The sequence below is a fragment of the Martes martes genome (genome assembly GCF_963455335.1).
Source record: "Martes martes genome assembly, chromosome: 13".
NCBI classification, from domain to species: domain Eukaryota; kingdom Metazoa; phylum Chordata; class Mammalia; order Carnivora; family Mustelidae; genus Martes; species Martes martes.
The window spans coordinates 87,444,464-87,470,400 of NC_137901.1; the positions used below are offsets into that span (position 1 = coordinate 87,444,464).

General features: G+C 45.1%; 1 protein-coding gene across 1 annotated transcript in view; it reads left to right on the forward strand.

Moving 5' to 3' along the window:
• The window catches only part of DNAH10 (dynein axonemal heavy chain 10), a 132,296-nt gene that overhangs the window by 29,402 nt on the left and 76,957 nt on the right, over positions 1–25,937 (forward strand). The window contains exons 14-27 of the mRNA XM_080821641.1: positions 319–444; positions 1,225–1,397; positions 1,981–2,132; positions 6,872–7,036; positions 7,876–8,083; positions 10,184–10,340; positions 13,194–13,670; positions 13,779–13,937; positions 15,450–15,566; positions 15,651–15,753; positions 16,239–16,417; positions 20,404–20,615; positions 23,076–23,229; positions 24,669–24,902. Of these exons, the coding sequence (XP_080677767.1) occupies positions 319–444; positions 1,225–1,397; positions 1,981–2,132; positions 6,872–7,036; positions 7,876–8,083; positions 10,184–10,340; positions 13,194–13,670; positions 13,779–13,937; positions 15,450–15,566; positions 15,651–15,753; positions 16,239–16,417; positions 20,404–20,615; positions 23,076–23,229; positions 24,669–24,902 (2,616 nt within the window). The remainder of the gene's footprint in view (positions 1–318; positions 445–1,224; positions 1,398–1,980; positions 2,133–6,871; positions 7,037–7,875; positions 8,084–10,183; positions 10,341–13,193; positions 13,671–13,778; positions 13,938–15,449; positions 15,567–15,650; positions 15,754–16,238; positions 16,418–20,403; positions 20,616–23,075; positions 23,230–24,668; positions 24,903–25,937) is intronic.

Below are 25,937 nucleotides of genomic sequence, written 5' to 3' on the forward strand. Positions count from 1 at the left end.
TCACACGTTACAAAGCACTGTCGTTCTTTCTGGGTTCCTGCTAATCCTTTAAAAATGTAAAAGCTGTTCTTTGCTCTCGGGCTGCACCAAAGGCAGCCCACGGGCCGGAGTCTGCCGATCTCTGCTAGCTGGTGTGGATTTCAAGCCGTCTCGTCTTAAACACACCCTCCAAAATTTGTGAAAATTTCTATGCTTCCTTTTGCAAAATGTGCTCACAGATGACTTTTTTTTTTTTTTAAAGGGAGGGGGGGAGAGAGAGAGAGAGAGAGGAGTGTTATTTCCAAGGGCAAACTGACAGTTGCCTGAGTTCCTTGACAGGTAAAACAGAAGTACTTGGAAGTGGGGAGGACCATGAAGGACTACGAGGACAGGAAGTACGAGCAGTGGAGAGGGACCACGGAGCTGGTCCTGCCGACTCTTATGAAGAAGAATCTGCTCACTAAGGTGCGTATTTCCAGATCCTTGCCCAGTTTAGGGCGGTGGGGGCAGATGATGGCGTCTGCTATTTTCTTGAGGTTTGGTGTGTGGACAGGTATTTCCAAAATCAAAGGCAAAGAAGGGCCCAGGCTGCTAGGGGAGGAGACGGAGGCAGCATCATGTCATGGCTAGGAAATGCGCCGGAATCCGGCAGCGCTGCTCACTCTGTGGGCGAGCGGCTTAACTCCGTGCCTCAGTTTCCCCATTTGTAAAATGAGTCTGATCAGGTGACACCAACACACAAAGCACTAGTCAGACTCTGTACGAAGTAGCTGTCCGTTGACCTGCAGAAAAAGGCCATTTCCCGTGATTCGCCCTTGTCCACGGCACTTGAGCTCTACAGAGCCTCTGATGGACGGCAGGTGCTCAGTAAGAAATCCTCGTGGCGGGGCTGGGGGTGGGGGAGGGCAGGAGAGACCTGGGCGAGGCGGCTTTAGGACTGTGGTCTGCGACATCCTGCAGCAGGGACCGAACCGAGTGCAGAGCCCCAGATGTGGCCGGCAGGGAAGCCAGGATTCTGGATATTTACATGCAATTGACCAGTCTGGGAAAGTGAGCCACTAAATCAAATTCTTTAAACACTGTTCGCTGAACAAAACATGTATCTGAGCTGGCTCCAGCCAGCTCCCCGGTCTGGCCCCATCCAGGGCCCTTTGCCGATCTCTCTCCAAATGTACGTGTGCCCTGGGTTGTGCGGGCTACTTCTCGGACCGCCCTCGCCATGCTCGTGAGACCTCTCTTCCACAGACTTCTTCCGTTGCCGACGAGACGGCCAACTTGGAAAAGGGGGCCATGTTTGCCATTAATTTTTCACCGGCTCTCAAGGAGATTATTAACGAAACAAAGTACTTGGAACAGCTAGGATTCTCTGTCCCTGAATTAGCAAGAAATGTTGCTCTCCAGGAGGACAAATTTCTTAGGTAAAAAAGATTCTTCTCTTAAATCAATAGTAAGCTTCTTGATCTCGGGACCCCTTTAGACATTCTTAAAAATTTATGCAAAACTCACCCTCTCCTGCTTTCTGCTTTCTGCATTTTATTGCCACCAGGATTAGAAATGAAAACTAAGCAATCTTTAAACTGTGTATTCATCCATTCCTCTAAAAGTAACGATAACAAACCCATTTCATGTTAACATAAATAACAGCTTCTAATGAAAAATAACCAATATTTTCCAGAAAAGAAAGTTAGTGGGAACACCAGCATTGTGTTCAATTCCTGCACATCTCTCAATCAAAGCTTTAGCCTAGGGGCGCTTGGGTGGCTCTGTTGGTTAAGTGTCTGACTCGTCGTCTCGGCTCAGGTCTCCATCACAAGGTTGTGAGTTTGAGCCCCACGTTGGGCTCCATGCTGGCCGGGGAGTCTGCTTAAAAAAAAAAAAAAAAAGGAAAAGAAGGCAAAGCGTTAGCCTAGTTAATGGTGTTTTGTGACCTATTTAAAATGTTACGGTTTTTATGAGCTCCATTGTATATGCTCGTACCAGTGACTTTCCTGTGACACACAGGTACACGGAAGGAATACAGCGTATGCTGGACCACCATCACATGCTCATAGGAACGTTAAATGAGGCAGAGTCTCTCCTTCTCGACGATCATTCCCAGGAATTAATGAGAGTGTTTAGGTCTGGATATAAGAGACTAAATTGGAGCTCACTAGGTAACACAATTCATCTACCTGTTTATTACCTCGTAGACTTCGGGATGCAAAAATGATTTCTTTAAGATCGTTTCGTTGAATTATACTTCTTGTGTGTACGTAGATGTTGCTGACACACCTGAGTTTCGAACATTAATAATTTATACTTGGTGGAACTTAGACTGAATCTCAAGGCTTTAGTTGGGACTGAAAATGGGATGGGATGCCATTTGGACAATCTGCTGACCCGATACTTTTTTCCTCCAAAAATAAAGTGACTTTTATTTTTTTTCCCAATATCTTTCTATCTTTTGCTAATACTGAAATTCTGATTTTGAAATAATTTGTGGATTCACGTCCAGGTGTAAGAATTAATACAGAGACGTGCTGTGGATGTTTTACTCAGTGCTCTCCCCATGGTAGCTTCTTCCAAAACTGTTGTAGAGCTCACACTCCACACCTGTTGACACTGATACAGGCGAGGTGTGGCGTGTTTCCACACTGTAGTGAGAACTCATGTTGCCCCCTCCCCCCTTTTTAAAAAGATTTATTTATCTATTTGGCGGACAGAGATCACAAGCAGGCAGAGAGAGAGGCAGGGGAAGCAGGCTCCCCACTGAGCAGACAGCCCGATGCAGGGCTCAATCCCAGGACCCTGAGATCATGACCCGAGCCGAAGGCAGAGGCTTAACCCACTGAGCCACCCAGGCGCCCCTCATGTTGCCATTTTAAAGTCCTATGCACTTCACACTCTTTCCCAGCCCCAACTCCTGCAACCACGAATCTACTCTCCATGTCCATCATTTTGTCATTTCAAGAGTGTTACATAAATGAAATTGCATGTAACTTTTTTGGGTTGGCTTTTCTCTGTTAGCATCATTCCCTGGAAGGTTGTCCAGGTTGTTACATGTACCAGTAGTGTGTTTCTTCGGCGGCTGAAATCCCATGGTCTCAATGTGCCCTAATTTAGCCATTCACCTGTTGAAGGACACCTGGGTCATTTCCAGGTTTGGCTATAAACATTTTTGCTAGAAAAATATTTGTGTGTGAGGCTTTACATGAACATGAGTTTTATTTCTCTGGGACAAATGCTCAGGAGTGCAATTTCTGGGTCCTATGCTGCTTGCATGTTTAGTCTTTATTATTATTACTGTCGTTATTAATTGCCGTGGTGTTTTCCAGAGTGGCTGTACCATTTTGCATTTCCATCAACAATGTATGTTCCATTTTTTTCTGGGTCTTGGCCAGCATTTTGGTATTGTCACTGTTTTTTAAATTATAATCATTGTATAGCTGTGTAATGGTCTCATTATGGTTTTGATTTGCACTTCTGGATTGGTTAATGATGTTGAGCATTGTTTCATGTGCTTGTTTGCCATCCGGGTATCTTCTTCAGTGAAATGTCGTTCTATGTCTTCTGATGATACTGTTTGCTTTTTCATTGTGAGTTTTGAGAGTTCTTTATGTATTTATATACTAGTCCCTTGCTGGATATGTGGTTTGCCAATATTTTTTCCCACTCCATAACTTGTGTTTTCATTGTCCTAATAGCGTCTTTTATAGACTGAAAGTTTAAAATTTTGAGAATCCCAATTTATCAAGTTTCCCTTTTACGGATCATGCTTTTGGTGTCAAGTCTAAGGATTCTTTTTGCCTGATATACATCCCAAAGACTTTCTCCTATTTTTTCCTAAATATGTTATAATTTTGTATTTTACAGTTAAGTTTCTGATCAGTCTTGGTTATTTTTTTTGTTCAAAGTGTGAGACTATAGTTGAAATTTATTTCTCTTCCTTCTTCCTCCTTCTCCTCCTTTTTTTTTTTTTTTTGAAGATTTTATTTATTTATTTGACAGAGATCACAAGTAGGCAGAGAGGCAGGCAGAGAGAGAGGAGGAAGCAGGCTGTCCGCTGAACAGAGAGCCCGATGTGGGGCTGGATCCCAGGACCCTGAGATCATGACCTGAGCCAAAGGCAGAGGCTTTAACCCACTGAGCCACCTAGGCGCCCCTCCTCCTCCTACTTCTTGATGATGGATGTCTAATCATTAATTGAGAAGGTTAACTTTTTCCATTAAATTGAATTTGCATCTTTGTAGAAAACTAGATGGGCATATTTGTATGGGTCTCTTTCTGGGTTCTTTATTCTTTCCCATTGATCTATGTGTCTCTTCCTCTGCCAGTATCACAGTCTTGATTACTGTAGATATATGGTAAGTTCCTTTGATTTTCCAGTTCCTTTGATTTTCCATATAAATTTTAGAATAATCTTGTCTATATCTACCAAAAAATACTTACTGGGATTTTGATGGGAATTATGTTAGCTCTGTATATCAATTTAAGGAAAATTGATATCTGAACTCTGTTGAGCTTTGCAATCCATGAACATGGTATATCTTTCCATTTATTTAGATTTTTTATTTCTTTCATTAGCACTGTTTAGTTTTCAACATACAAGTTTTGTACATGTTTTGTAAGATTTATGCTGAAGTATTTAATCTTTTGATGAGTGGTTGTAAATGATATTGTGTTTTTAATTTTGGTGTCTACTTGTTCATTGTTAGTTTATAGAGATACAATTAATTTTTTGTACGTGGTCCCTTCTACCTCCATGGCCTTCTCTGATACTACCATGGCAGTCATGAGGGGTAGAGAGATCAGGGTGCCTCATCACAGTAGTATGAAGGTGGACATCTAGGTCCCCCAACTGGTCCTTATTGGCAAGGGTTTGGGTGAGGTCACAGTTTTTTCTGTGGTGTTTGGCTAGAGTAGAGCAGTTACTTTGTAAAATTTTCTGTCTTGTCAGGATGTCCCTTTCCTTTGGCTAGACAGAACAGGCTTTTTGGGGCTTTAGCATTTATGGGTTGCCAGTTTCTTTCTTTTTTTTAAAAATTATTTTTATTAACATATAATGTATTATTTGCCCCAGGGGTACAGGTCTGTGAATCATCAGGCTTACACGCTTCACAGCACTCACCAAAGCACATACCCTCCCCAGTGTCCATAACCCAACCACCCTCTCCCTACCCCAGGGTTGCCAGTTTCTTAATCTCTAAGTCTGAGATATAGAAGGAAAAGGAACTCATTCTTCTGGTCCCAAGGTCCCTAGCTGGTTGGCTTCTCTCCATCTTTTAGTCTTATATTTGTTTTATAGATAATGTGCAGGGTTCCTAACTGTGTTTAGTAGTAGGAATAAGGGGAAAACACATCTACTCCCTCTTCTTAGAAGTAGAAGCTCCCTTTACTTTTTAATTTTAATTTTTCTAAAGATTTTATTTATTTATTTGACAGAGAGAGTGAGCATGCACGCAAGCAGGGGCAGCAGCAGAGGGAAAGGGAGAAACAGTCTCTCCACAAGCAGAGAGCCCGATGTGGGTCTCGATCTCAGGACCCTGGGTTCATGACCTGAGCTGAAGGCAGGTGCTTAACTGACTGAGCCACCCAGGCGTCCTCCCTTTCCTTTTTTTTTTTTTTTTTTTTAAAGATTTTATTTATTTATTTGACAGAGAGAGATCACAAGTAGGCAGAGAGGCAGGCAGAGAGAGAGGGGAAGAACAGGCTCCCTGCTGAGCAGAGAGCCCGATGCGGGACTTGATCCCAGGACCCTGAGATCATGACCTGAGCCAAAAGCAGAGGCTTAACCCACTGAGCCACCCAGGCGCCCCTCCCTTTCCTTTTTAATTTAATTTTATCTTTGTTTGTTTATTTTTTATTATGTTAGTCACCATACAGTACATACACCATACAGTACAGTTTTTGATGTAGTGTTCCATGATTCATTATTTGGGTATAACACCCATTGCTCATTACAACATGTGCCCTTAGCTTTTTTAAATAAGCAAGGCATTTTTGCCCTTCTTTTTTTTTCCTTCTTTTCAAATATTCCCCCCTCTTCTCCTTGTCATTTCCTTCTCTTCTTCCCTTCTTTGAATGGAGAACGTGCATATTTGGACTTGGGTTGCCAAGTTAAACCCCCTGGGTTAAAAGTCCAGCTCTACCCTTGTGACTCAACTTTGTGGAGGCCCAGTGTCCTCATCTGTAAGGTCATCATCATCTTAGTATCCAGTTCACGGGATTTTTGTAAAAACTTGATGGCAGTGACATGCTTACACCACTGCCTGACCAATTATATGTGCTTAATCCAGGTTTACTATTCATGTCATTGCTGGATACTTTCCCAAGCAACAGGCCACAGGAGACTGGAGGCAGGGTAGGGTAGAGTGGAGGATTCGTGTTTCCACAGCAGTGGGAAGACAACGGAATTGGACCTTCTCTTTTTCCCCACTACATCTCCTGCTCTAGATGATGATTAGCTAAAATCTGAACCGAGAAAATGTATCATTTGATTGATTCTTTTTAAAAATATTTTAGTTATTTGAGAGGTGAGAGAGAGAGAGCACACAGCAGTGGGGAGGGATAGAGGAAGAAACAGTCTCCCCGCTGAGCAGGGAGCCCAATACGGGGCTCGATCCCAGGACCCTGAGATCATGACCTGAGCCAAAGGTGAAGCTTCACCGACTGAGCACCCCAGGCGTCCCAGGTAGATTCTGAGAACAGGGCTCCTTGTCCTCATCCCTAAGAGTGCTAAGGGGATGTTTGCCACCACCAAGACCCAAGGGGATGAGATGAGGAGGGTCTTTCCTGTGACAGGATGCCAGTATTAACCTCCCAGATTTTGGTGGGCAGGGTACGGAAAGAAAGAGTTTGAAAGCGAAATATCTTTTTTTTTTTTCTCCTTTCTCTTTCTCTTTTTCTCCCAAAGGTATTGCTGACTACATAACTCGGTGCAAACAGGCCATTGGGAAATTTGAGTCCCTTGTCCACCAGATTCATAAGAATGCAGATGACATTTCTAACAGGCTTACGTTAATAGAGTCTATAAACCTCTTTAAATATCCGGCACCCAAAAATGAGGAAGATCTCCCAGGTAGATATGATTTCTTGTGTCTCTGATAACAGAAGAAATAAAGAAAAAAACTCTATTGGTTATGATTGCACACGTGCTCACACACACACACACACACACACACTTGTTCCACGAATGGAACAAAACTATTCCCAAAGGTCTCAGTCACTTACTTGAAAGGATCATGAGTAATTCTTGCTTTTTGCCATGTTTTCTATATTGCTTTGACAGTTTTCAAATTCTGAAGTCTGTGACAATCAGTAGTATTTTTGTCAATAACTTTGTAACAGTAAAGGAGAGTGTGTTCTTATGGGCTCACATCTACTTGTTTAAACAAGGTCTTTTACATGGCCTTAGACTAGTCAAAAAGCAATTTAAGAAAAGCAAGATTGTGCAAAGATCTAAAAGCCCTCTTTTGTATGGGGTATGCTTTGGCAGGCACGGTGGGCATTCCTGAGTTGTCATTTATTTTTTGATTAGGGCGTGTCTTAACTTTTGGTATTGACTTATTTTCTTCTTTCAATCTAGGTTAGAGGCTGGTTTTGTATTTTTTTTAAATTAACATATAATGTATTATTTGTTTCAGGGGTACAGGTCTGTGACTCATCAGGCTTACAGAATTCACAACACTCACCGTAGCACATACTGCACCTCCCCGCCAGTGTCCATCCCCCAGCCACCCCATCCCTCCCAGCCCCCTCCTCTCCAGCAACCCTCAGTTTGTTCCCTGAGATTAAGAGTCTCTTGTGGTTTGTCTCCCTCCCTGGTTTCTAAGAGACACAGCTAACGTTTGGGTGGCTTTGTGCGTAATGTCCTTTCCTGCACTCACGAAGAATGGTGACCGATGTCTTCCTCTACAGGCGTGAAGGAGTTCTTTGAGCACATCGAAAGGGAAAGGGCCAAAGATGTGGATCACATGGTCAGGTGGTATCTTGCCATTGGGCCTCTACTGACCAAAGTCGAGGGTCTGGTCATCCATACCAACACGGGCAAGGCTCCCAAGCTGGGCTCCTATTACGAATACTGGGAACGTAAAATTTATGAGGTCTTGACGAAGCTCATCTTGAAGTGAGTTAATCTTGTTGCCTGTTTTAAAGATTGGGTGCATAGATTAACATAATTTACATATATGAATCGTTAAAAAGGGAGTCACAAAATGCAGAGCGGAAATCATCTGGACAGTAATCCTGGTGCTCCCAGGATGGAAGGGTGACTTTCCCATTTGGCTCTCATTCTTATTAGGCCCCTCAGCATTCCGAAAAGGAAATGATTTCTCTCCCCACATCAGCATCCTAAAGACATACATCCTGTCACTCAGTATTCCCCAAATCCTAGGTGATGCCCTCCCCTGTACTGAGAGAGGCTGAACTGAACGACATATGACCCGATTACTCTCCCTGATGGTCTACAGCAAATCCCCGGCTGGCATGGGCATCACATATGTGTTGAATGTCTATTACGTGGGCCAACCTCTCAACAGGCAAGGGTCTCCTGTCCCTTCTAGAGTTCTCAGCCCACAGCTCAGCACCTCAGCTAGACCAGCTCAAAGCTCCCTGCCTGAGATTCATCACACTGACTAAGGATCATTCTAGGAATTCCTAGTCTGGTTTCCTAGAATGACCCTAAGTCAATGTGATGGGACCATCACACTGGAACTCTTAACCTCCATATTGTCGAGGGTGGTATTCATTTCATCATGCAACCCCTTCTTTGTGAAGAACCCCAGAAGAAATTTCTCTAGCATCCCTTCTGATCCTAGTCTCCTGAAAAAGTTTTCTTTTTTGTCTGCCATTTTTTTGCTTTGTTTTTAAATGGTGTGGGTACTATGAATTGTTGACTTCATAGCTTTCCCTTTTCTCCTTGGCTGCTGGGAAACTCAACCCAATCTGTAGCCTAAATGCAGCAAGTATATAGGTACTTATGTTTGCATTGTCTCATTCTTGGCTCTAGATATATATATTTAAAATCCATCACATATGGGAGCTTACTCTGCACCAGCCTCATGTTACACTCTTTACAATCTCATCCCCATCTTTCAGACACAGACTGTTGGGAGGATAGGTGTCTTGCCTAAGGCCACACACACATCTAGTAAGAAGAAGGGCTAGGGTGTGAATCTGGGTCAGTGATCACTTCATTAAACATCTGTGATGAGTGTCTCCTTTCTTTCACATTTTATCCCACTTTGATTTTAGCGTCTCTTACTGCAGTTATTTTTGTGAGCTGATAAAATCTACTTTGAAACAAGACATTACTAAAATAAGCACCTTTGGTCGTCTTGCTTCCTGGACCCAGTTTGATAAATTTCACTAAGTTGGTCATTTACAAAGATCTGTGTTCTACACATTTCATTTTTTTAAAATTGTTTCTAACTTGGATTCCTGCAGCAGCCCCTTACATAGGGCACTTCCTGTAATGTTTTCCTTTCTAATATGGTATGTGATCCATCCACCCATCCACCCATCCACTCATTCATTCACAGGTTTCTTGGAACCTGCATGTGCCAGGCACTGGCCCAGGCAGGGCCCCTTCCTTCTGGAGCTTCTCCACCTTCATAGGAGAGATACAAAGTGCAAGGAACCAGACATAACCAACATGATTTCTATGAAAGAAATAAGGCAGACTAGTGTTCCTGGGAGAAAACAAGCGTGAGGGACTTTCTGGGGGAAGACAAAGCCAGCATGAGGACCGTTTTTCCTGAGCCGGGTGGAGGAGTTTCTGGAAGTCGGCGCTGTTAGCTAAGTGTTTTCCAACTGATGCTCACTTCCCCAAAGTAGAAATGAGCTATTGAAAAATGTAGGCTCAAGGGGCACCTGGGTGGCTCAGTGGGTTAGGCCTCTGTCTTCGGCTCCGGTCGTGATCCTGGGGTTCTGGGATCGAGCCCCGCATCGGGCCCTCTGCTCGGTAGGGAGCCTGCTTCCTCCTCTCTCTCTGCCTGCCTCTCTGCCTACTTGTGATCTCTCTGTCAAATAAATAAAATCTTAAAAAAAAAATGTAGGCCCAAACAAGGGTATATAACGAAACTCAGCGTACACTCTCTGCTATGACGTGAGCTGTTCCTCACGGCAGGTTTTCACGTGTGGCTTTTGTGATGCTGCCTGTTTCCCTCGAGTGTGGGATGTACATCACTCCAGGGAACCCTGGATCTCTTTTATTAACCCTCCCCAGGAATTTGCAGTCTTTTAATTCTCTAATCCTTGGGAACGTTCCTTTGTTTCAAACGGATACCATCCTGACGGCTCCCGAGATCATCTTGCATCCCAACGCGAGTGAGATCGACAAAATGTGCGTCCACTGTGTCCGGAATTGTGTGGAGATCACCAAGGTAAGGGCAGACGTGTCTGGGTGGATTCCCAGGGGCTCGTCGTCCCCGACGGCTGGCCCGTGGGCTTTGGGAAGCGAGTTGCTAAGGAGGTGGCGAACCCAGGCTCCGCTCTGCTCCTTGTCCAGACGGTTGTCCTCCTGCCTGGCTCTTCCTCTACACCTCTAGAGCCCAGAGGGGCCCACGCTGGCTTGATCCCAGCTCCCTTTTCTCCTCTCCGTGCAATCACAACCAATCCCATGGCTTTTAACCCTACTCCTCTGGAGACGACCACCCACGTCCGTCCCCAGCCCAGACCTCTCTGCTGGTCACTGTGCTATTCGAGTCACCTGCCCCCTGGGTGAGTCCGCTCCGACCTGAGCCTTGGCATGTCCGAGGTAGAATTCTCGACTTCCCATCGTGCAACCTGGTCCTGCCCCAGGTTGTCCTACTGTGGGAAACTGGCACGAGCACCAACCCAATCGCATGAGCCAGAAACCTAGGAGCCAACTTGTTTCCTCTGTTTCCTCCCATCCGTCCACATCCCACCCCCGGGAGGCCTGGTTGACTCCCGTGTGTCATTCCATAGCTGGACGACTGCAGAAGCTTCCACAATCTCTTCTCCGCCATGAGAGAGGAGGACCAGAGTTAGCTTTTTAAAACATGAGTCATTTCATGTCCGATCTCTTCTCCAAAAACCCCGGATGACTTCACACTGCGTTAGAACATAATCTGAACTCCTTACCATGGTCTTAATCTAGCACCTGCCTGTTCGTTCGTTCGTTCGTTCGTTCTTTTTAAGTTTTATTTATTTTAAGATTTTATTTGAGAGAGAGAGAGAGAGCACAAGTAGGGGGAAAGGCAGGGGGAGAAACAGGCTCCCCGCTGAGCAGGGAACCTGATGTGGGGCTCGATTCTAGGACCCTGGGATCATGACCTGAGCCGAAGGAAGGTGCTTATCAACTGAGCCACCCAGGCGGCCCAGGAAGAGGGAATCTTGACTGTGCGGCAAAGGGGTGTCAAATTCATTGATTCATTCTGGGACCCTTGCGGGGGGGGGGGTCCATTTTCCTGACTTTATGTGTCTCTATCTGTAAATATGGAAACTGATGTTGTTCAGGAAGTGGATGGCTACTGTTATTTTAAAAGTTAGCTTTTTCCATAATAATTTACTTTAAGTCTTAGTGGCTTAAAACAATAACTGACTTTCTTTGCTCATGGTTCTGGGGGCTGGGTTCTGCTGAGAGGTTCTTGTCCTGGCTGTGCACGCTCACATGTCTGATCACCTGGCTGTTGGCGGGGGCACCGTGGTTCTCCTGCGTGTGGCTTGCCATCGGCTACTACGCTAGCTCAAGTGCATTCGTCTGCTGGTTGCGCGGTTTCAAGAGCATGAGAGGGGCAGCGGCAGGGCCACAGCTGGCACAAAACCACGTCTGCCCCTTTCCATCGGTCACATTAAGTCACACGATGGGGCAGGGTGGGGAAAAAAGACCCTCTCATGATAGAGCTTTGCCAATGGACTCATCCCTTGATGGGAGGAACCAAGGATTGTGGTCATTTTTGCAATATAGCACAATTTATTAATAATAAAGTCATTTCAGGAGTAGAAGTCTGTGATTCATCACTTACCTGCAACACCTAGTGCCCATCACAACCAGTGCCTTCCTTAAGGCCCATCCCCTATCTAGCCCATCCTCCACCTGCCTCCTCCCATCAACCCTGTTTGTTCTCTGTCCTGAAGAGGGCTCTCATGGTTTGTTTCTCTCTCTCCTTTCTCCCCCACTTCCCATATATTCATCTGTTCGCTCAGCATCATACATGCTGGCTCCCCCTATGTCGTGGCAAATGGCAAGATTTTATTCTTTTTGATGACTGCGTCATATTCCATTGTACGTATAGACCACGTCTTCTTTATCCACTTGTCAGTGGTGGACGTTTGGGCTCTCCCCACAGTTTGGCTAATGTTGATAATGCTGCTATAAACACTGGGACGCGGGCGCCCCTTCGAATCCGTATTTTTGTATCCTTTGGGTAAATACCTAGGAGGCAATTGCTGGATTGTAGAGTAATTCTATTTTGAACCTTCTGAGGAGCCTCCATACCGTTCTCCAGAGTGGCTGCACCAGCTTGCATTCCCACCAACAGTGTAGGAGGGTTTCCCTTTCCCTGCGTCCTCGCCAACACCTGTTGTTTCTTGTGTTGTTAATTTTAGCTACTCTGACAGGTGTGAGGTGGGATCTCCTCATGGTTTTGACTCGCATTTCCTTGATGATAAGTGACGTTGAGCATCTTCTCCTGTGTCTGTTGGCCATCTGGATGTTTTCTTTGTCTGTTCATGTCTTCTGCCTCTTTCTTAACTGGGTTATTTGTTTTTTGGGTATTGAGTTTGATAAGTTCTTCATAGATATTGGATACTAGCCGTTTCTTAGATATGTCATTTGCAAATATCTTCTCCCATTCCATCAGGAAACCAATATTGCACCGTATGTTAACTAAAATGTAAATAAAAAATGAAGTCAAACTCATAGAGGCGGAGAGTAGAATAGTGGTTGCCGAGGGCTGGGGAATGGGAGAAATGGGGAGTAACTACTAATAGGTAATTCAGTGATAAAGAAAAACTTCTAGAATGTCATCATGAGGGTTATACAACACTGCGAATGTACTTAGTGTAACTGAATTATAAACATTTTAAATGGCTAAAATGGCAAATTCTACATCATGTGTGTTTTTTTTAAACCACACTAAAAATGTGAAAGGGAAAAAATAATAAAGTGATTTCCATTATTAGCAAGACTTATTCCTGCATATAAATATACACATAGGAAGCAAGATCAATACTGAAGCGCTGTCTTTTTCCCCTGCTGCTTCTTTTGCCAGCATTTTGTTCGATGGATGCATGGCAGTTGCATAGAATGCCCTCCTCAGAAGGGGGAGGAAGAAGAACTTGTTATAATCAGCTTCTACAGCGATATTTCGGTGAACCCTCAGATCATTGAACAAGCTGTTATGATCCCCCAGAATGTCCACAGGATTCTGATGAGTCTTATGAAGTACCTCCAGAAATGGAAGAGGTACCGACCTCTGTGGAAATTGGACAAAGCCATTGTGATGGAGAAGTTCGCCGCCAAGAGACCTCCTTGCGTGGTGTATGATGAAAAGTTGCAGTTCTATTCCAAGATAGCCCAAGACGTCCTGCGTCACCCTTTAATCAAGGATGAGCACTGCATCAGGCTCCAGCTAGGGCCTCTGGCAAACACCGTGCAGGAAAATGCCAAGTCCTGGGTGACCTCGCTTGGGAAGCTTCTCAATGAGTCCGCAAGGGAGGAGCTTTATAATCTCCATGAAGATATGGAGGTAGCGGATCACTGGTTTTGATGAAACTGCTTCTCATGAAAGTTGGGTCTTCCCTTCGGACTGTTTTTTTCTAGGTTCATTAAGTGTCCTTCATCCTTTCTTTTCTAGATCCTGGCCAAGAACCTGAAGAAGAGCCCCAATACCCTTGAAGATCTCAAGTTTGTCCTTGCAACCATTGCAGAAATTAGAAGTAAATCTCTGATCATGGAACTGAGATACAGGGATGTCCAGGAGCGATACCGCACCATGGCGATGTATAATGTCTTTGTGAGTGAATGATTTTCTTATCATTGAATTCTAAGACCCTTTTCAGAAATGTTTCTCAAATATGACTTTTTTAAAAAAAGATTTTGTTTATTTGACAGAAATCACAAGTAGGCAGAGAGGCAGGCAGAGAGAGAGGGGGAGGCAGGCTCCCTGCCGAGCAGAGAGCCTGATGCGGGCCTTGATCCCAGGACCCTGAGATCATGACCTGAGCCAAAGGCAGAGGCTTTAACCCACTGAGCCACCCAGGCGCCCCTCAAATATGACTTTAAGTAATAACATTTAAATGCAAAGCAACCCCACAGTTATTTAGAATAACAGAAACAGATTATTTCTTGATCTTGCATGGCTCAAGTAGTATTTTTTTCATAGATTGATCTGTAACTGCACACCATGTTGATTCTCCACCTTGTTTTGTTTTGTTTTCTTCTCTTTTCTTTTCTCTGTTTCTTCTCTTTTCTTATTATTTTTGGTGTTAACTTCCTTTAATAAGTAAAAGGCTTTTGCAAAAATGATAAGTGAGAGAGGGAGAGTCAGGGAGGAGGATGATGTGATAAAAGAAATGGGTAGAGGATAATAATTCAGTTATCTTTATTAGGGGTCATTCAGGGTGGTTTCAAGGATCTTTAGAAGTCTGCGGAGGAGTTTGAGGGGGTCTGACCCCTCCGTGAAACTGCATGCAAAATTTTGCAGGCTGTATGTCACATACACTCGAAAAGAATCAGCTGGAAAAACAGACTAGAAAGAAGAAGCAGATAACCATTATAAGTCTACATTTGCCTAAGATTTGTATTTCAGCATTTATGTTGCTTGACTGCTTTGAACACCTTCACTGAGCGATAGCCTAAAAAGCTAGAGATTCTCTCATCAGAAAAATGTACAGTATTGCAAAATTTGTATTTTTATAATTAAAAGAAAAGTTCTCAATGTTGTCTTTGCTTTCATCTACTAAGTAAAACTTTTTAAAATTCTGTGTCTTAGAGCTCCATTAGGGTCTGCTTGTATTGTCTGAATGTCTCTTGGTTTCCTTCACGTCATTTTGCTCCTTATCTACCTGTTATTTCTGATTGAGTTCTGGACATTGTACGTAACAAATTTGTAGAGAGAATTGGAGGCTCCAGATGTTGTATTTCATCAGAGAAGATGTCTTTTTGCTTCTGACAGCACAGCTGGATGCACCAGCAAGCTAAGATAACCTTGTTTTAATTGGAGATTGTGTTGATTCAAAGCTGGATTTTAGTTTATGAAGGGCTTAGCTCTCTAGGTTATCTCTCTTTCTGTCTGTATTATTTACTTATTTTTAAATGTGATTTCATCCTGATTTTGTTTGCATTAAAAATATATAATTTTTTTCTAATTGAAGCAGTTTTCTCATGAGCTCAAATAAGCCAGCCTGCTATTTTCAGAAGCAGAAATCCTTGGGGGGAGTAGCTTTGACCAGAATTCTAGTTCCAAATTGCAGACCACTTATTGTTTGTTCTGTTTTTTTTTTTCTAATTAAAAAATTTTTATTAGCCTTCTGATGCGGAGAAAGAACTGGTTAACAATATCGAAAACATGTGGTTGAATCTGTTTAACGACTCTGTGAATGTGGAGCACGCTCTTGGGGGCATCAAGAGAACTTTCACCGAGGTACCTTTTAAATTTTCTGCTTTCTGAGTAAAGATATTGACAAATATCCCTTGGGATAAATGAATGCAATCCTGCCCTTCTCAGATTACTCGAGGTGAAATATCAAATTACAGACAGCAGATAGAGGATTTTGCAAAGCGTTTTTACCGTGAGGGCCCTGGTTCTGTTGGCGACGATCTTGATAAAGGTAAGAATGTTCCCGTTGGACTGACTGAGGTACTCGAGTGTAGTTTGCTTAAGAATTTCATGGGATGATAGAATGGAGCCTTGGTGTTTGACCCTGGCTGTACACTGGGTTCACCTGAGGATCCCAAAAGCACACGGATGCCTGGGGCCCAGATCCGAAGAGTCCGATCCCGTTGTTTTGGAGGGTGGTCCAGATGCCAATATTTTTAACACTCCCATGGGGATTCTCATGTGCGGCCCAGGTGGATTGAGGGATAAATGCAAAGGAGATGGAATTTTCTAACTGGAGAATTTCACATGCGTACTTGGCCCTCTGGTTTCCTTTGGAATGAGGGAGAGCTACAGTTGTAACTCCCAACGTGTCTTCCCAGATGGCTTCTGTGGATGGAATGATGGTTTATGTCCACTGCCTGTGATTTCTTACTCAATTTTGCATACCTTGTATTTCTGGGCACTCACTGATCTATGGGTTTACTTATTCACCAGGAGTAGAACTTCTAGCCTCTTTCGAAAGAGAGCTCGCGAAACATGAAAAGAACCGCCAGGAGCTGGCTAATGCTGAGAAACTTTTTGATCTTCCAATTACAATGTACCCAGAGCTGCTCAAAGTGCAGAAGGAAATGAACGGGCTAAAGGCCATCTACGAGCTCTACGAAGGACTAAAGGTGAGCGTCTGGCCACACACCCCTCCCTGAAGGCAGCGTGAAGACTAACTAGGCCCAGTGGATTGTGAGGCCCCCATGATAAGGAGACTGGGGCCAATTTCGTAGAAGCTCTCACTTTGGCTCTTGGGAGGCAGTGATGCGGAGCGATTGCCGATGGACCCAGGGTTTGTTTCCCATTGGGGAGAAAGTCGTGGAACTAGATGGTGGTGATGATTGCCCAGCATGGTGACTATACTTGATATCGCTGAATTGGACGTGTGAAAGTGCTTAAAATGGTAAATGTCATGTGTGTTTTACCACAATAATAAAAAAGAACACTCCCTTTGGTGGCTAGGGCTTGGGTAAGGAGTGGAGTGAACCATTTAGTTGGAAGTGGAAATTAAAAGTAATAGCTCTTGGGGTGCCTGGGTGGCTCAGTCTGTTAAGCGTCTGCCTTTGGCTCAGGTTGTGATCCTGGTGTCTTGGGATCGAGCCCCGAGTCAGGCACCCAGCTCAGTGGGGAGGCTGCTTCTCCCTCTCTCCCTCTCCCATGCTTGCTCGCTCTCTCTCTCGCTTGCTCTCTCTCTCAAATAAATCCAAATCTTTTAAAACAAAATAGCAACTATCATGACATTTGGATGCCCTCTTGGGGTTTGTTCCCCATGCAAATTCACGCCATTCATTCATTCGTTCCTCTACTCGGTAGAGGAACTCGTTCACTCTGCTCGGTAGAGCCCAGCGCTGTGCTGGTTGGAGAGGAGGGTCTGGAAGGGAGTTGCATCTGCCCATGCCATTTCTGCCCTCTTGAGTCTCCAGGAGACAATGTTTAAGTTTGGTTCTCCCAAGAAACAGAATCAATAGGCACTAAATCGGTCGATCGATCGATCTATCATCTCTCTATCCATCTACCTATCTATCTAATGTAAACTCTGTGCCCAGTGTGGGGCTCAAAGTCATAACCCAAAGATCAAGAGTCGTGTGCTCTACCCACTGACCTAGCCAGGCGCCCCACCAAATAGATTTGTTGTAAGACAACAATCATACAGTTATGGAGAGTAGAAGTCCCCGTATGTGGAGTTGGCAAGCTGGAGACCCAGGAGAGCTGACAGTGTAGCTCTGGCTCAGGTCTGAGCTCAAAGGCGGGAGAAGGCTGGTGTCCCAGCTTGAAGACAGACAGAGAGAGAGAGTCCTCTCTTACTCAGTCTTTTTCTCTCCGGTCCTTGAGTGGATTGGATGAGGCCCACCCTCCAAGGGGAGGGAAATCTGCTTTACTCAGGCTGCTGATTGCAATGTTAGTATCACCCAGAAACACCTTGGGAAACGTCTGGGATGATGTTTAACCAAATATCCGTGCACCTGTGGCTCAGTCAAGTTCACCCATAAAGTTAACCATTGTGCTGTCCCGCGAACAAATCACCACCGTGCTCTGATGTGTAATAGGGTTACAGTCGACAGAGCACGGTGGGGCCCAGGGGAGGAGGGTGGTGGCATTTGAGCAAGGCCTGAGCCAGGAGCAGGTTTTCCCTGGGGCAGTCATTGGATTTAGGGCCTGTCCGACTTCAGCGTGACGTGACGCATCTTAACTGAGTTCCATCTGCAAAGGCCTGATCTCCACATAAGGTCACGTTCTGAGCTTCCAGGGGGACATGAGTTCTGGGAGGGGGGAACACTATTCAGCCTGGTCGACAGGTAGTGGGGTTCTCCAACATCAGATACCACAAGAAGATGCCCCTAAAAGGAAAGGAGAACAAAGAGGGGCCTCATAGTAGGAGGACAAACAGGTGAGTAGAATGTCTTAGAAGCCAAGTGAAACAGGCTTTCCAGCGGGCAGGGCTGTCCAACTGCCCCACATGCTGCGTCAAATCCGGTGAGCGGGGGTATGTGGAATGAGCACTGAATTTCACATCATGGAGGCCACCATGACCTTGCGAAGAAATATTTCGATGGAATAGTAGCCATTGAAGCCTGATTAGAGTGAGTCCAAGGTATTTGCTCCAAATCAAAGAAAGCATAGGTCCCTGCAAAGACTTTTACATCCGTGTTCACAGAGCTTTCCTTGTGGTAGCCCAAGACTAGAAACAACCCAACGCCCCACCAAGCGGATGGGTAAACTGTGCCAGTCCATCCCACGGAATGCAAAAATGTCGTAGAGAGGATCGAACTGTCGATGTCCTAGGGCAACGATGTGGATGGTCTCAAAATCGTCTTGCTGAGATACCGAAGAGCACATCCTGTGTGATTCTGTCTGCATACAGTTCTAGAACATGCCGATGAATTTATCATGCCGGAAAGCAGGGCAATGTGTCTGGGTGGGCGGGGAGTTACAGAGAGGCAGGAGGAGACTTTTGAGAGCCGCGAACGAGTTCACGATCTCGACTGTGGTGATGACCTCATGGGTGGGCACATATGCCCAAATGTGGCAAATTGTGCGTCTAAATATGTCGAATTATATATGCCCGTGAATCCCCCCAAAAGATGAAAAAGAATGGGGAGCGAGGAATCAGAGGTGCCAAATCTAGACAACTTTCCCAATGTGTTTTGTTGCAAAGGGAAGCAGAGAAATGAGTGGCGGTTGGATGGAAGGGATGTGGGGTCAGGATGATTTTTTTCATGTTGGGAGAAATAAAAATGGGAATTGCCTAGTTATGGGAATGATCCAGGAAGGAGGAAACACGGTGATAGGAGACAGAAGGGAGACTTGCTTGAGTGATGTCTGGTGTCCTTGAGTCTGAGGGAAAGGCCTTGGGTAGGAGTCAGTAGGGTCATATGGGGAAGGCAGAGCACATGCCCAGATGTGCTTCCGGTGGGAGATGTTGAACAGTCTGTTCTGATTGCTTCAGAGACGTGAGTAGCAGGATGAGCAACAGAGAGGACAGTGGGCAGGAGGGGTGTGGCCGGTTGAGGATAATGAAGCAGGGGTGAGGTGGTGGTGTGGGAAAGAATGGGGCAGCACCTGGGCCCCAAGGGAAGGCAGCATTAGGGCCTTGGATTTAGACCAAGGCTGGTGAACGAGGTCGAGTGTCCTCAGCCATCGTGGTTGGCTGTCCGGGTGTAGGCGTTGAGCACTGAACAAATGTCAAGGAGTGGATTTAACCACAGTTGAGGTTTTCCCAAATGTGTCAGTGAGAGAGCGGAGGGGAACGGAGGGTGGAGGGAAGAAAGGCCCATTAATGATGGACAGGCTGTATGTTTAGGTGTAGGAACTCCAAAAAGTACTTTTAGTTTCTTTCTGATTCATCTCTCATTAAGTTTTTGCAAAGAAAAGTTAATGACTTGTGAATGTCATCTCAAAATAATCCAAAAATGGTTTGAGCTTTTAAGATCTTTTCAGAAGATGAAGAAAAAAATGAAAAATTGTAAATATATCTTAATACCATTTACATCTAAGTTAAAAAATGACCATTTGTATATTTCATCAATTAACACAATTTTCTGTTAAATACATTTCGTGACTCAAAGCAACCCCGTTGAGCCTTGAGGTCACAGGTTGCAAATGCAGACTATCCAAGATGGTTAAGTTTTACGTAAGGTAGTACTTTATATGCTAAATATCAGGAAATCCAGCATGGAATGTTGATTATCTGTACGCTAATCCGGCAGGATTATCCAAATTATAAGTATTTTGTAATTTTAGCTGCTTTTATTGGGAAAGAGAAGCACATTATGGCCACGCCTGAATGAAATACAGGCTTTAGGAACGAAGATGTTTCATGACTTAAGAGATGCCTGTTACTGATTCTCCCTTTTCTCCCCTGCGAAGGAAGACGTATTTTTGGATTCCACACATCCTCAAGAGACCGCATTATTTTGGCCGGGCCTTGAAAAAGTTGGAATAATTTTGTTTGCATTTGGAGCCAGTAACCCGTACTTCCTTTTGTGAAGCTGAGGTTCTGGTGGCTGGATGGGTGCTCCGGGTCACAAAGAAGGGGGCGTGACCAAGGATGGAGTACGGGCTCCCGCCGGTCAAAGGGGCCTTGTTGATGAGACTGTTTCTCACCCGTTTCCAGGCTGCAAAAGCTGAATGGTCCCAGACCCTCTGGGTCAACCTGAATGTTCAGTTCCTCCAGGAAGGAATCGACGGTTTTCTCAAGTCCCTCAGAAAGCTGCCCCGGCAGGTCCGAAACTTATCGGTGGCCTACCATTTAGAGGCAAAGATGAAGGCATTCAAAGACTCGATTCCTTTACTTCTTGACTTGAAGCACGAGGCCCTGAGAGACAGGTTGGTTTCGTCCTGTTAGCCCTTCAGACAGGGGGAGGCACTTCGGTCTAAAATAGGTCCTTGCTTCGATCTGATGACAAAGCCCAAGGTCGCAACAGCCCCACTGAAATGTTAAGATGCAGGTCACATTTCTACAGACTTGTTTCCTCGAGAACTTTCTAGACAATTGCCAACCACAAGGATTCTCTTATTTTTTTAAAAGCACAAACCCACCAGATAGAAACGGGCATTTGTGGTTGCTTCATTTGAACGGTTTAAAAAAAAACAAAAAACAAACCAGCAGGGGATCTAGATCAATGCCATCCAGTATTTGCAGAAATACGTGACCCAGATACTGATTTAAAATGTTTCCTTTAGCTGCTTTAAAAGAAACAGGTAAAAATAATTTTAGTAACGTATTTTAACTCACCTTATCTATACAAAACATTATCATTTCAACATGCAATTGCTACAAAACATTTCTCACGTGATATTTTATGCTCTTCTTTAAAAAAAAGTATGTTGCCATTGGCCCGTGTTTTTCGCATATAGCATCTTTAATTTGGACTCGCCCCCCAGCGACAGGTGTCTTGTGACAGGTGTCACTGGTATTTCAATGAAGCAGCCGGTCCTGCGGGTGGGATGGAGGAGATCCACTCCTCATTTGTCTGGGATCATCGGGACGTGTCCACACGGGGACAGGAATGAGCAGGATTCACTCTCTCCCTGCCACACTCCTCTCTTCATCGTCTTTCCCAGTGGGTGGACAGAGAGTCGTGGAATGCCGTCAGAGGATGACGTCATTCTGCTCAGCAAGAAAGCATTTTCTAGCTACAGTTCCATTTTTCGAGCCCGTAAGCCAATGCTTCCCAAACTTAGCTCACTTCTCATCATTTTTGTCCTGTCCTTGCCAAAATCCTTTATAGTGTCATTAACTTGAATTTTTTCCTAATAGCCTTTTTTTTTTTTTCACTTGAACGTGTTCTAAGAAGGAACGCACACCACTGCCATAAATGGGAAATGGAAAGATTTTGCCTTAAATAGAAAGCAGTTATAAAAATAAAAACATTAGAGGGGCGCCTGGGTGGCTCAGTAGGTTAGGCCTCTGCCTTTGGCTCAGGTCATGATCCCAGGGTCCTAGGATCGAGCCCCGCATCGGGCTCTCTGCTCAGCGGGGAGCCGGCTCCCCCGTCTCTCTCTCTGCCTGCCTTTCTGCCTACTTGTGATCTCTGTCAAATAGATAAATAAAAAATCTTTTTAAAAAATTAGAAAAATTTAGCTCAAAACGGTTGCCTGTCACTTAGCGGGAGGCCTACCCTGGGTGTAGGGTGGACCCGGAGGAGGTGTTAAAGGCCGGCAGCAGGGAGCGGACACTCTCTCCTTGACGTAATCGTAGGAGTGGAGGGAAACTGGAAAGGGACTCCCCTTCTCTCTGGTGACCTGGTGTTATCCATGCTGTGACACCTGTGTCCCCCTCACCCCCCACTTGGGCTGTGACACCCCCACTTCCTATCCCGCTCCTGGCCGAGGCCTGGGAATAGGGGAGGAGGAGTAGTAGAGTCTCCTTTCTGGCCATTTCTGGTTTGTGGGTTTTTTTTTTCTTTGGTGAATTTTTTAAAAAAATCTTATTCGTTTTAGACAGAGTATGGGAGTGGGGGGTGGGCAGCAGAGGGAGAGAGAATCTCAAGCAGACTCCGCGCTGAGCTCAGAGCCTGACAAGGGGCTCAGTCCCACGACCCCAAGATCATGACCGGAGCCGAAATCAAGAATCAGATGCTCAACCACCAAGCTACCCGGGAACCCTCTTTTGGGGTAGATTTTTACAAAAAAATTCAGTGCTCTGGTGCTTACAGCTTATATGCTGGTTACCTGGCATTCTAGAAGCTGGTCTAGCACCACACTTAGCTGCTTTATTACCTGCACTCCATATAAATGGAACTATTGAAACAGGCCCACCCACAGGTCAAATGTGAACCTTGAAAGGAGGCCAGATTGGGCCCAGGGCAGAGCGGCTGTGCGCACAGAGGCCTGCCCTCGCCCTCCCATCCACGGCAGACCCCGTCGTACTGTCTCTATACTCTGTGGTTTGCTCTCGGCACTCAGAACCGCTGGTGATTATTCAATGTGTGGATCTGTTGTGTCGTGTCCCGGTCGTGCCCCCAAGTCAGTGCAGTCCCCGAGGGCAGGAGCCTGACCTTTGCTCCCCTGGGGCACAGGCTACGTGACGGAAGTAGGTTCCCAAAAGTTAAAAGCCGCCTGTTTTCTTCGATGGTCATGAAGACGAGCCATCTAAGAGGGTATCTTGCTGGAGGCGGTTTCTTGGGTTCTGAAAGCCGGTGGGATTTTTGGAAAACTCTGGAAACGTGATTCCAATGGTGCCCTCATTTATAGTGGGATTTGTCCTGGGGTGTAAGCGGGAATAATTAAATTTGTCACTCCATCCAGGAAGCATAAAGTTTTTTAACGTGGCTGCACTTTCAGGCATTGGAAAGAGCTTATGGAAAAAACGGGCGTATTTTTTGAAATGACAGAGACGTTCACCTTGGAAAACATGTTTGCTATGGAACTTCACAAACACACGGATGTGCTCAATGAGATCGTAATGGCCGCTGTCAAGGAAATTGCCATTGAGAAAGTAAGACTGTTTTTAGTTACAAAACGGTTGAGAAAAGAAAGAGAATTATTTTTTATTTTATTTACTTTCAGTGTAATTAACATGGGGTCTTCTATTACTTCCAGAGAATTATTATTATTAGTTTTAAAAGATTTCACATATTTGAGAGAGTGAGCATGAGCAGTGGAAAGGGACAGATGGAGAGGGAGAAGCAGGCTCCCTGTGGAGCCCAACATGGGGCTCGATCCCAGGACCCTGGGATCATGACTTGAGTCAAAGGCAGATGCCTAACCAACTGAGCCACCCAGGCTTCCCCTGGAGACTCACTTTTTTTAATGCAAAGGGAAAACATTCGTTATAGTACTCATTGTATTTGAGTAATAAGGAATTGTTAGCTTTATAAATATGATTTCTGCCTTTGTTATATTTTTTCTTATTCTAAATTGTAGTTTTACTTCCAATGCATTTATTAAATGTATTCATGGATGCTCATGGGAGAAAACTGAGAAAATAAATCACTTAAAATTCTACCACCCAGGGGCGCCTGGGTGGCTCAGTGGATTAAAGCCTCTGCCTTCGGCTCAGGTCATGATCCCAGGGTCCTGGGATGGAGCCCCGCATCAGGCTCTCTGCTCAGCGGGGAGCCTGCTTCCTCCTCTCTCTCTGCCTGCCTCTCTGCCTACTTGTGATCTCTGTCTGTCAAATAAATAAAAAAATAAAATCTTTAAAAAAAATTCTATCATCTGAAGGTAATTATTAGTAATATTTCAGTATATGTCCTTTAATACTTAAAAGTGTGTAGACACAAGCATGCACAGACATGTACACATGTACACGTACTATACATACAGTTGCACACACAGGTTTAAACACACATCCATGTACATAGCCTACACATACACGGACACATGCATGTGCACAAACGCACACACCACACACGTATGCAAACACACATACATGCATCCCATGCACATAACACACACATAAATATCGATACAGCTGGCTTTTGAAAATACAATCATTAATGGGCATATTCCTTTGTAATCAGATTCTCTTGTTTCACGGCAAACACGGGCAGGATCATGTAGGTGTGCAGGGAGGGGGGCCGGGAAATCTAGACCCTGGTTCTGGGGCTGAGTGACCTGGCCTGGCTGAGTCATGTCTCCAGGTACCCCGTTGGCACCTCTAGACTGTGGATAGTCGTCCTTACTTTGCTGGGGCGCTTTGCGGACTGGAAGGCGATCCTGTATACACCGTGCTCACCGGGCACCTAGCTGGTGCTCGGTCAGTTGGTGTTGGGGTCGCCATGATAGAATGTCTGTTTCCCTGGAAAACTGCCCCAGGCTCTGGGTTGAGCAGCTGACCAAAGGCAAGCTCAAGAAACTTCTACTGGGTGGGAGTTGTTTTTTTTTTTCCCCATGTCTTTGCCCAAACCGCTCTTTTTTTGTCTTCCCGACCAGGCGGTGAAGGAAATCCTGGACACGTGGGAAAGTATGAAGTTTACTGTGGTCAAGTATTTCAAAGGCACCCAGGAGCGAGGCTATATCTTGGGGTCCGTCGACGAGATCATCCAGAGCCTTGATGACAACACCTTCAACTTGCAAAGCATCTCGGGAAGCAGATTCGTGGGGCCTTTTCTGCAGACGGTTCACAAATGGGAGAAAACGCTTTCTCTCATCGGGGAAGTCATTGAGGTGAGGAAAGCAGGAGAGCACTTTCACACGAGAATATTTTGTGCTCGGACCCCGAGTGCCCTCCCACACGCTTTTTCTGGCTTGATTTATTTTGGGGGTGGGGGTGTGTGTGCGCATGATTGGGAGAGTCAACCTGAGGTTTTATTTCAATGTTTTTTCAACGTTTTCAATGTGTTTGTAACTTCCGTGAGTCTTCACTGGGTCTCTTTCCTCTGTCCCTGTTCTTGTTGGATACTGTCCTGTTCTTGTTGTCAGGGCACGGTCACCTCCTTTATCACATGGAAGAATTTAAACATGTTTAAAGCCCTTTTCAGATTTCTTCATATTTATTCTCGAGTTTTCCTCTGTGTGTGTGTGTGTGTGTGTGTGTGTGTGTGTGTGACTCTCTCTCTCCCCGTAGCGTTCTCTGTGGGATCTGTTTTTGCCTATGCTGGCTTCACTTTTCAAGAATTTCTGCATTTTCTTCAAATCACCCTGTCATAGTGGACAGTGTGGAACAAGGTGGCTTGGCACTTCCTTCTTGTGGGAAATGCTAGTGCAGACCTCTCTGAGTGACCCAGGCCCAGCTCACCATTTGCGTGTGGCTGTCTTTCTTTTCCCCTCCCCAGATCAGGGGCAAGGGTCTTCTTAGGCCACAGACTTGAGTTTGGGCTGGGATGATACCAGCCCTGGTTCACCGGCTAGGGGGGTGGCCCGGGCCCTCACCCCTCTCAAGCACGGACTTCCTTCGCTTGCTTGTTTGGGTTCGTTACTTTTCGTTAGGTAGGAGATAGCACTGTTTTATTTTTCTTCATTATTAAAAAAAATTTTTTTAAATGGATGTGAAATTTACATAATGTAAAATTAATTGTTTTATTCATTTTTAAGAAGATGTATTTATTTTAGAGAGGAGGGAAGGAACCGGGGGAATGGGAGAGAGAATCTTCAAGCAGATTCCCGTCTACGCACAGAGTCTGACACAGGACTCGACCTCACCACTCTGAGCTGTAAACCAAGAGTCACACGCTCAACCAGCTGAGCCACCCAGGCGCCCGT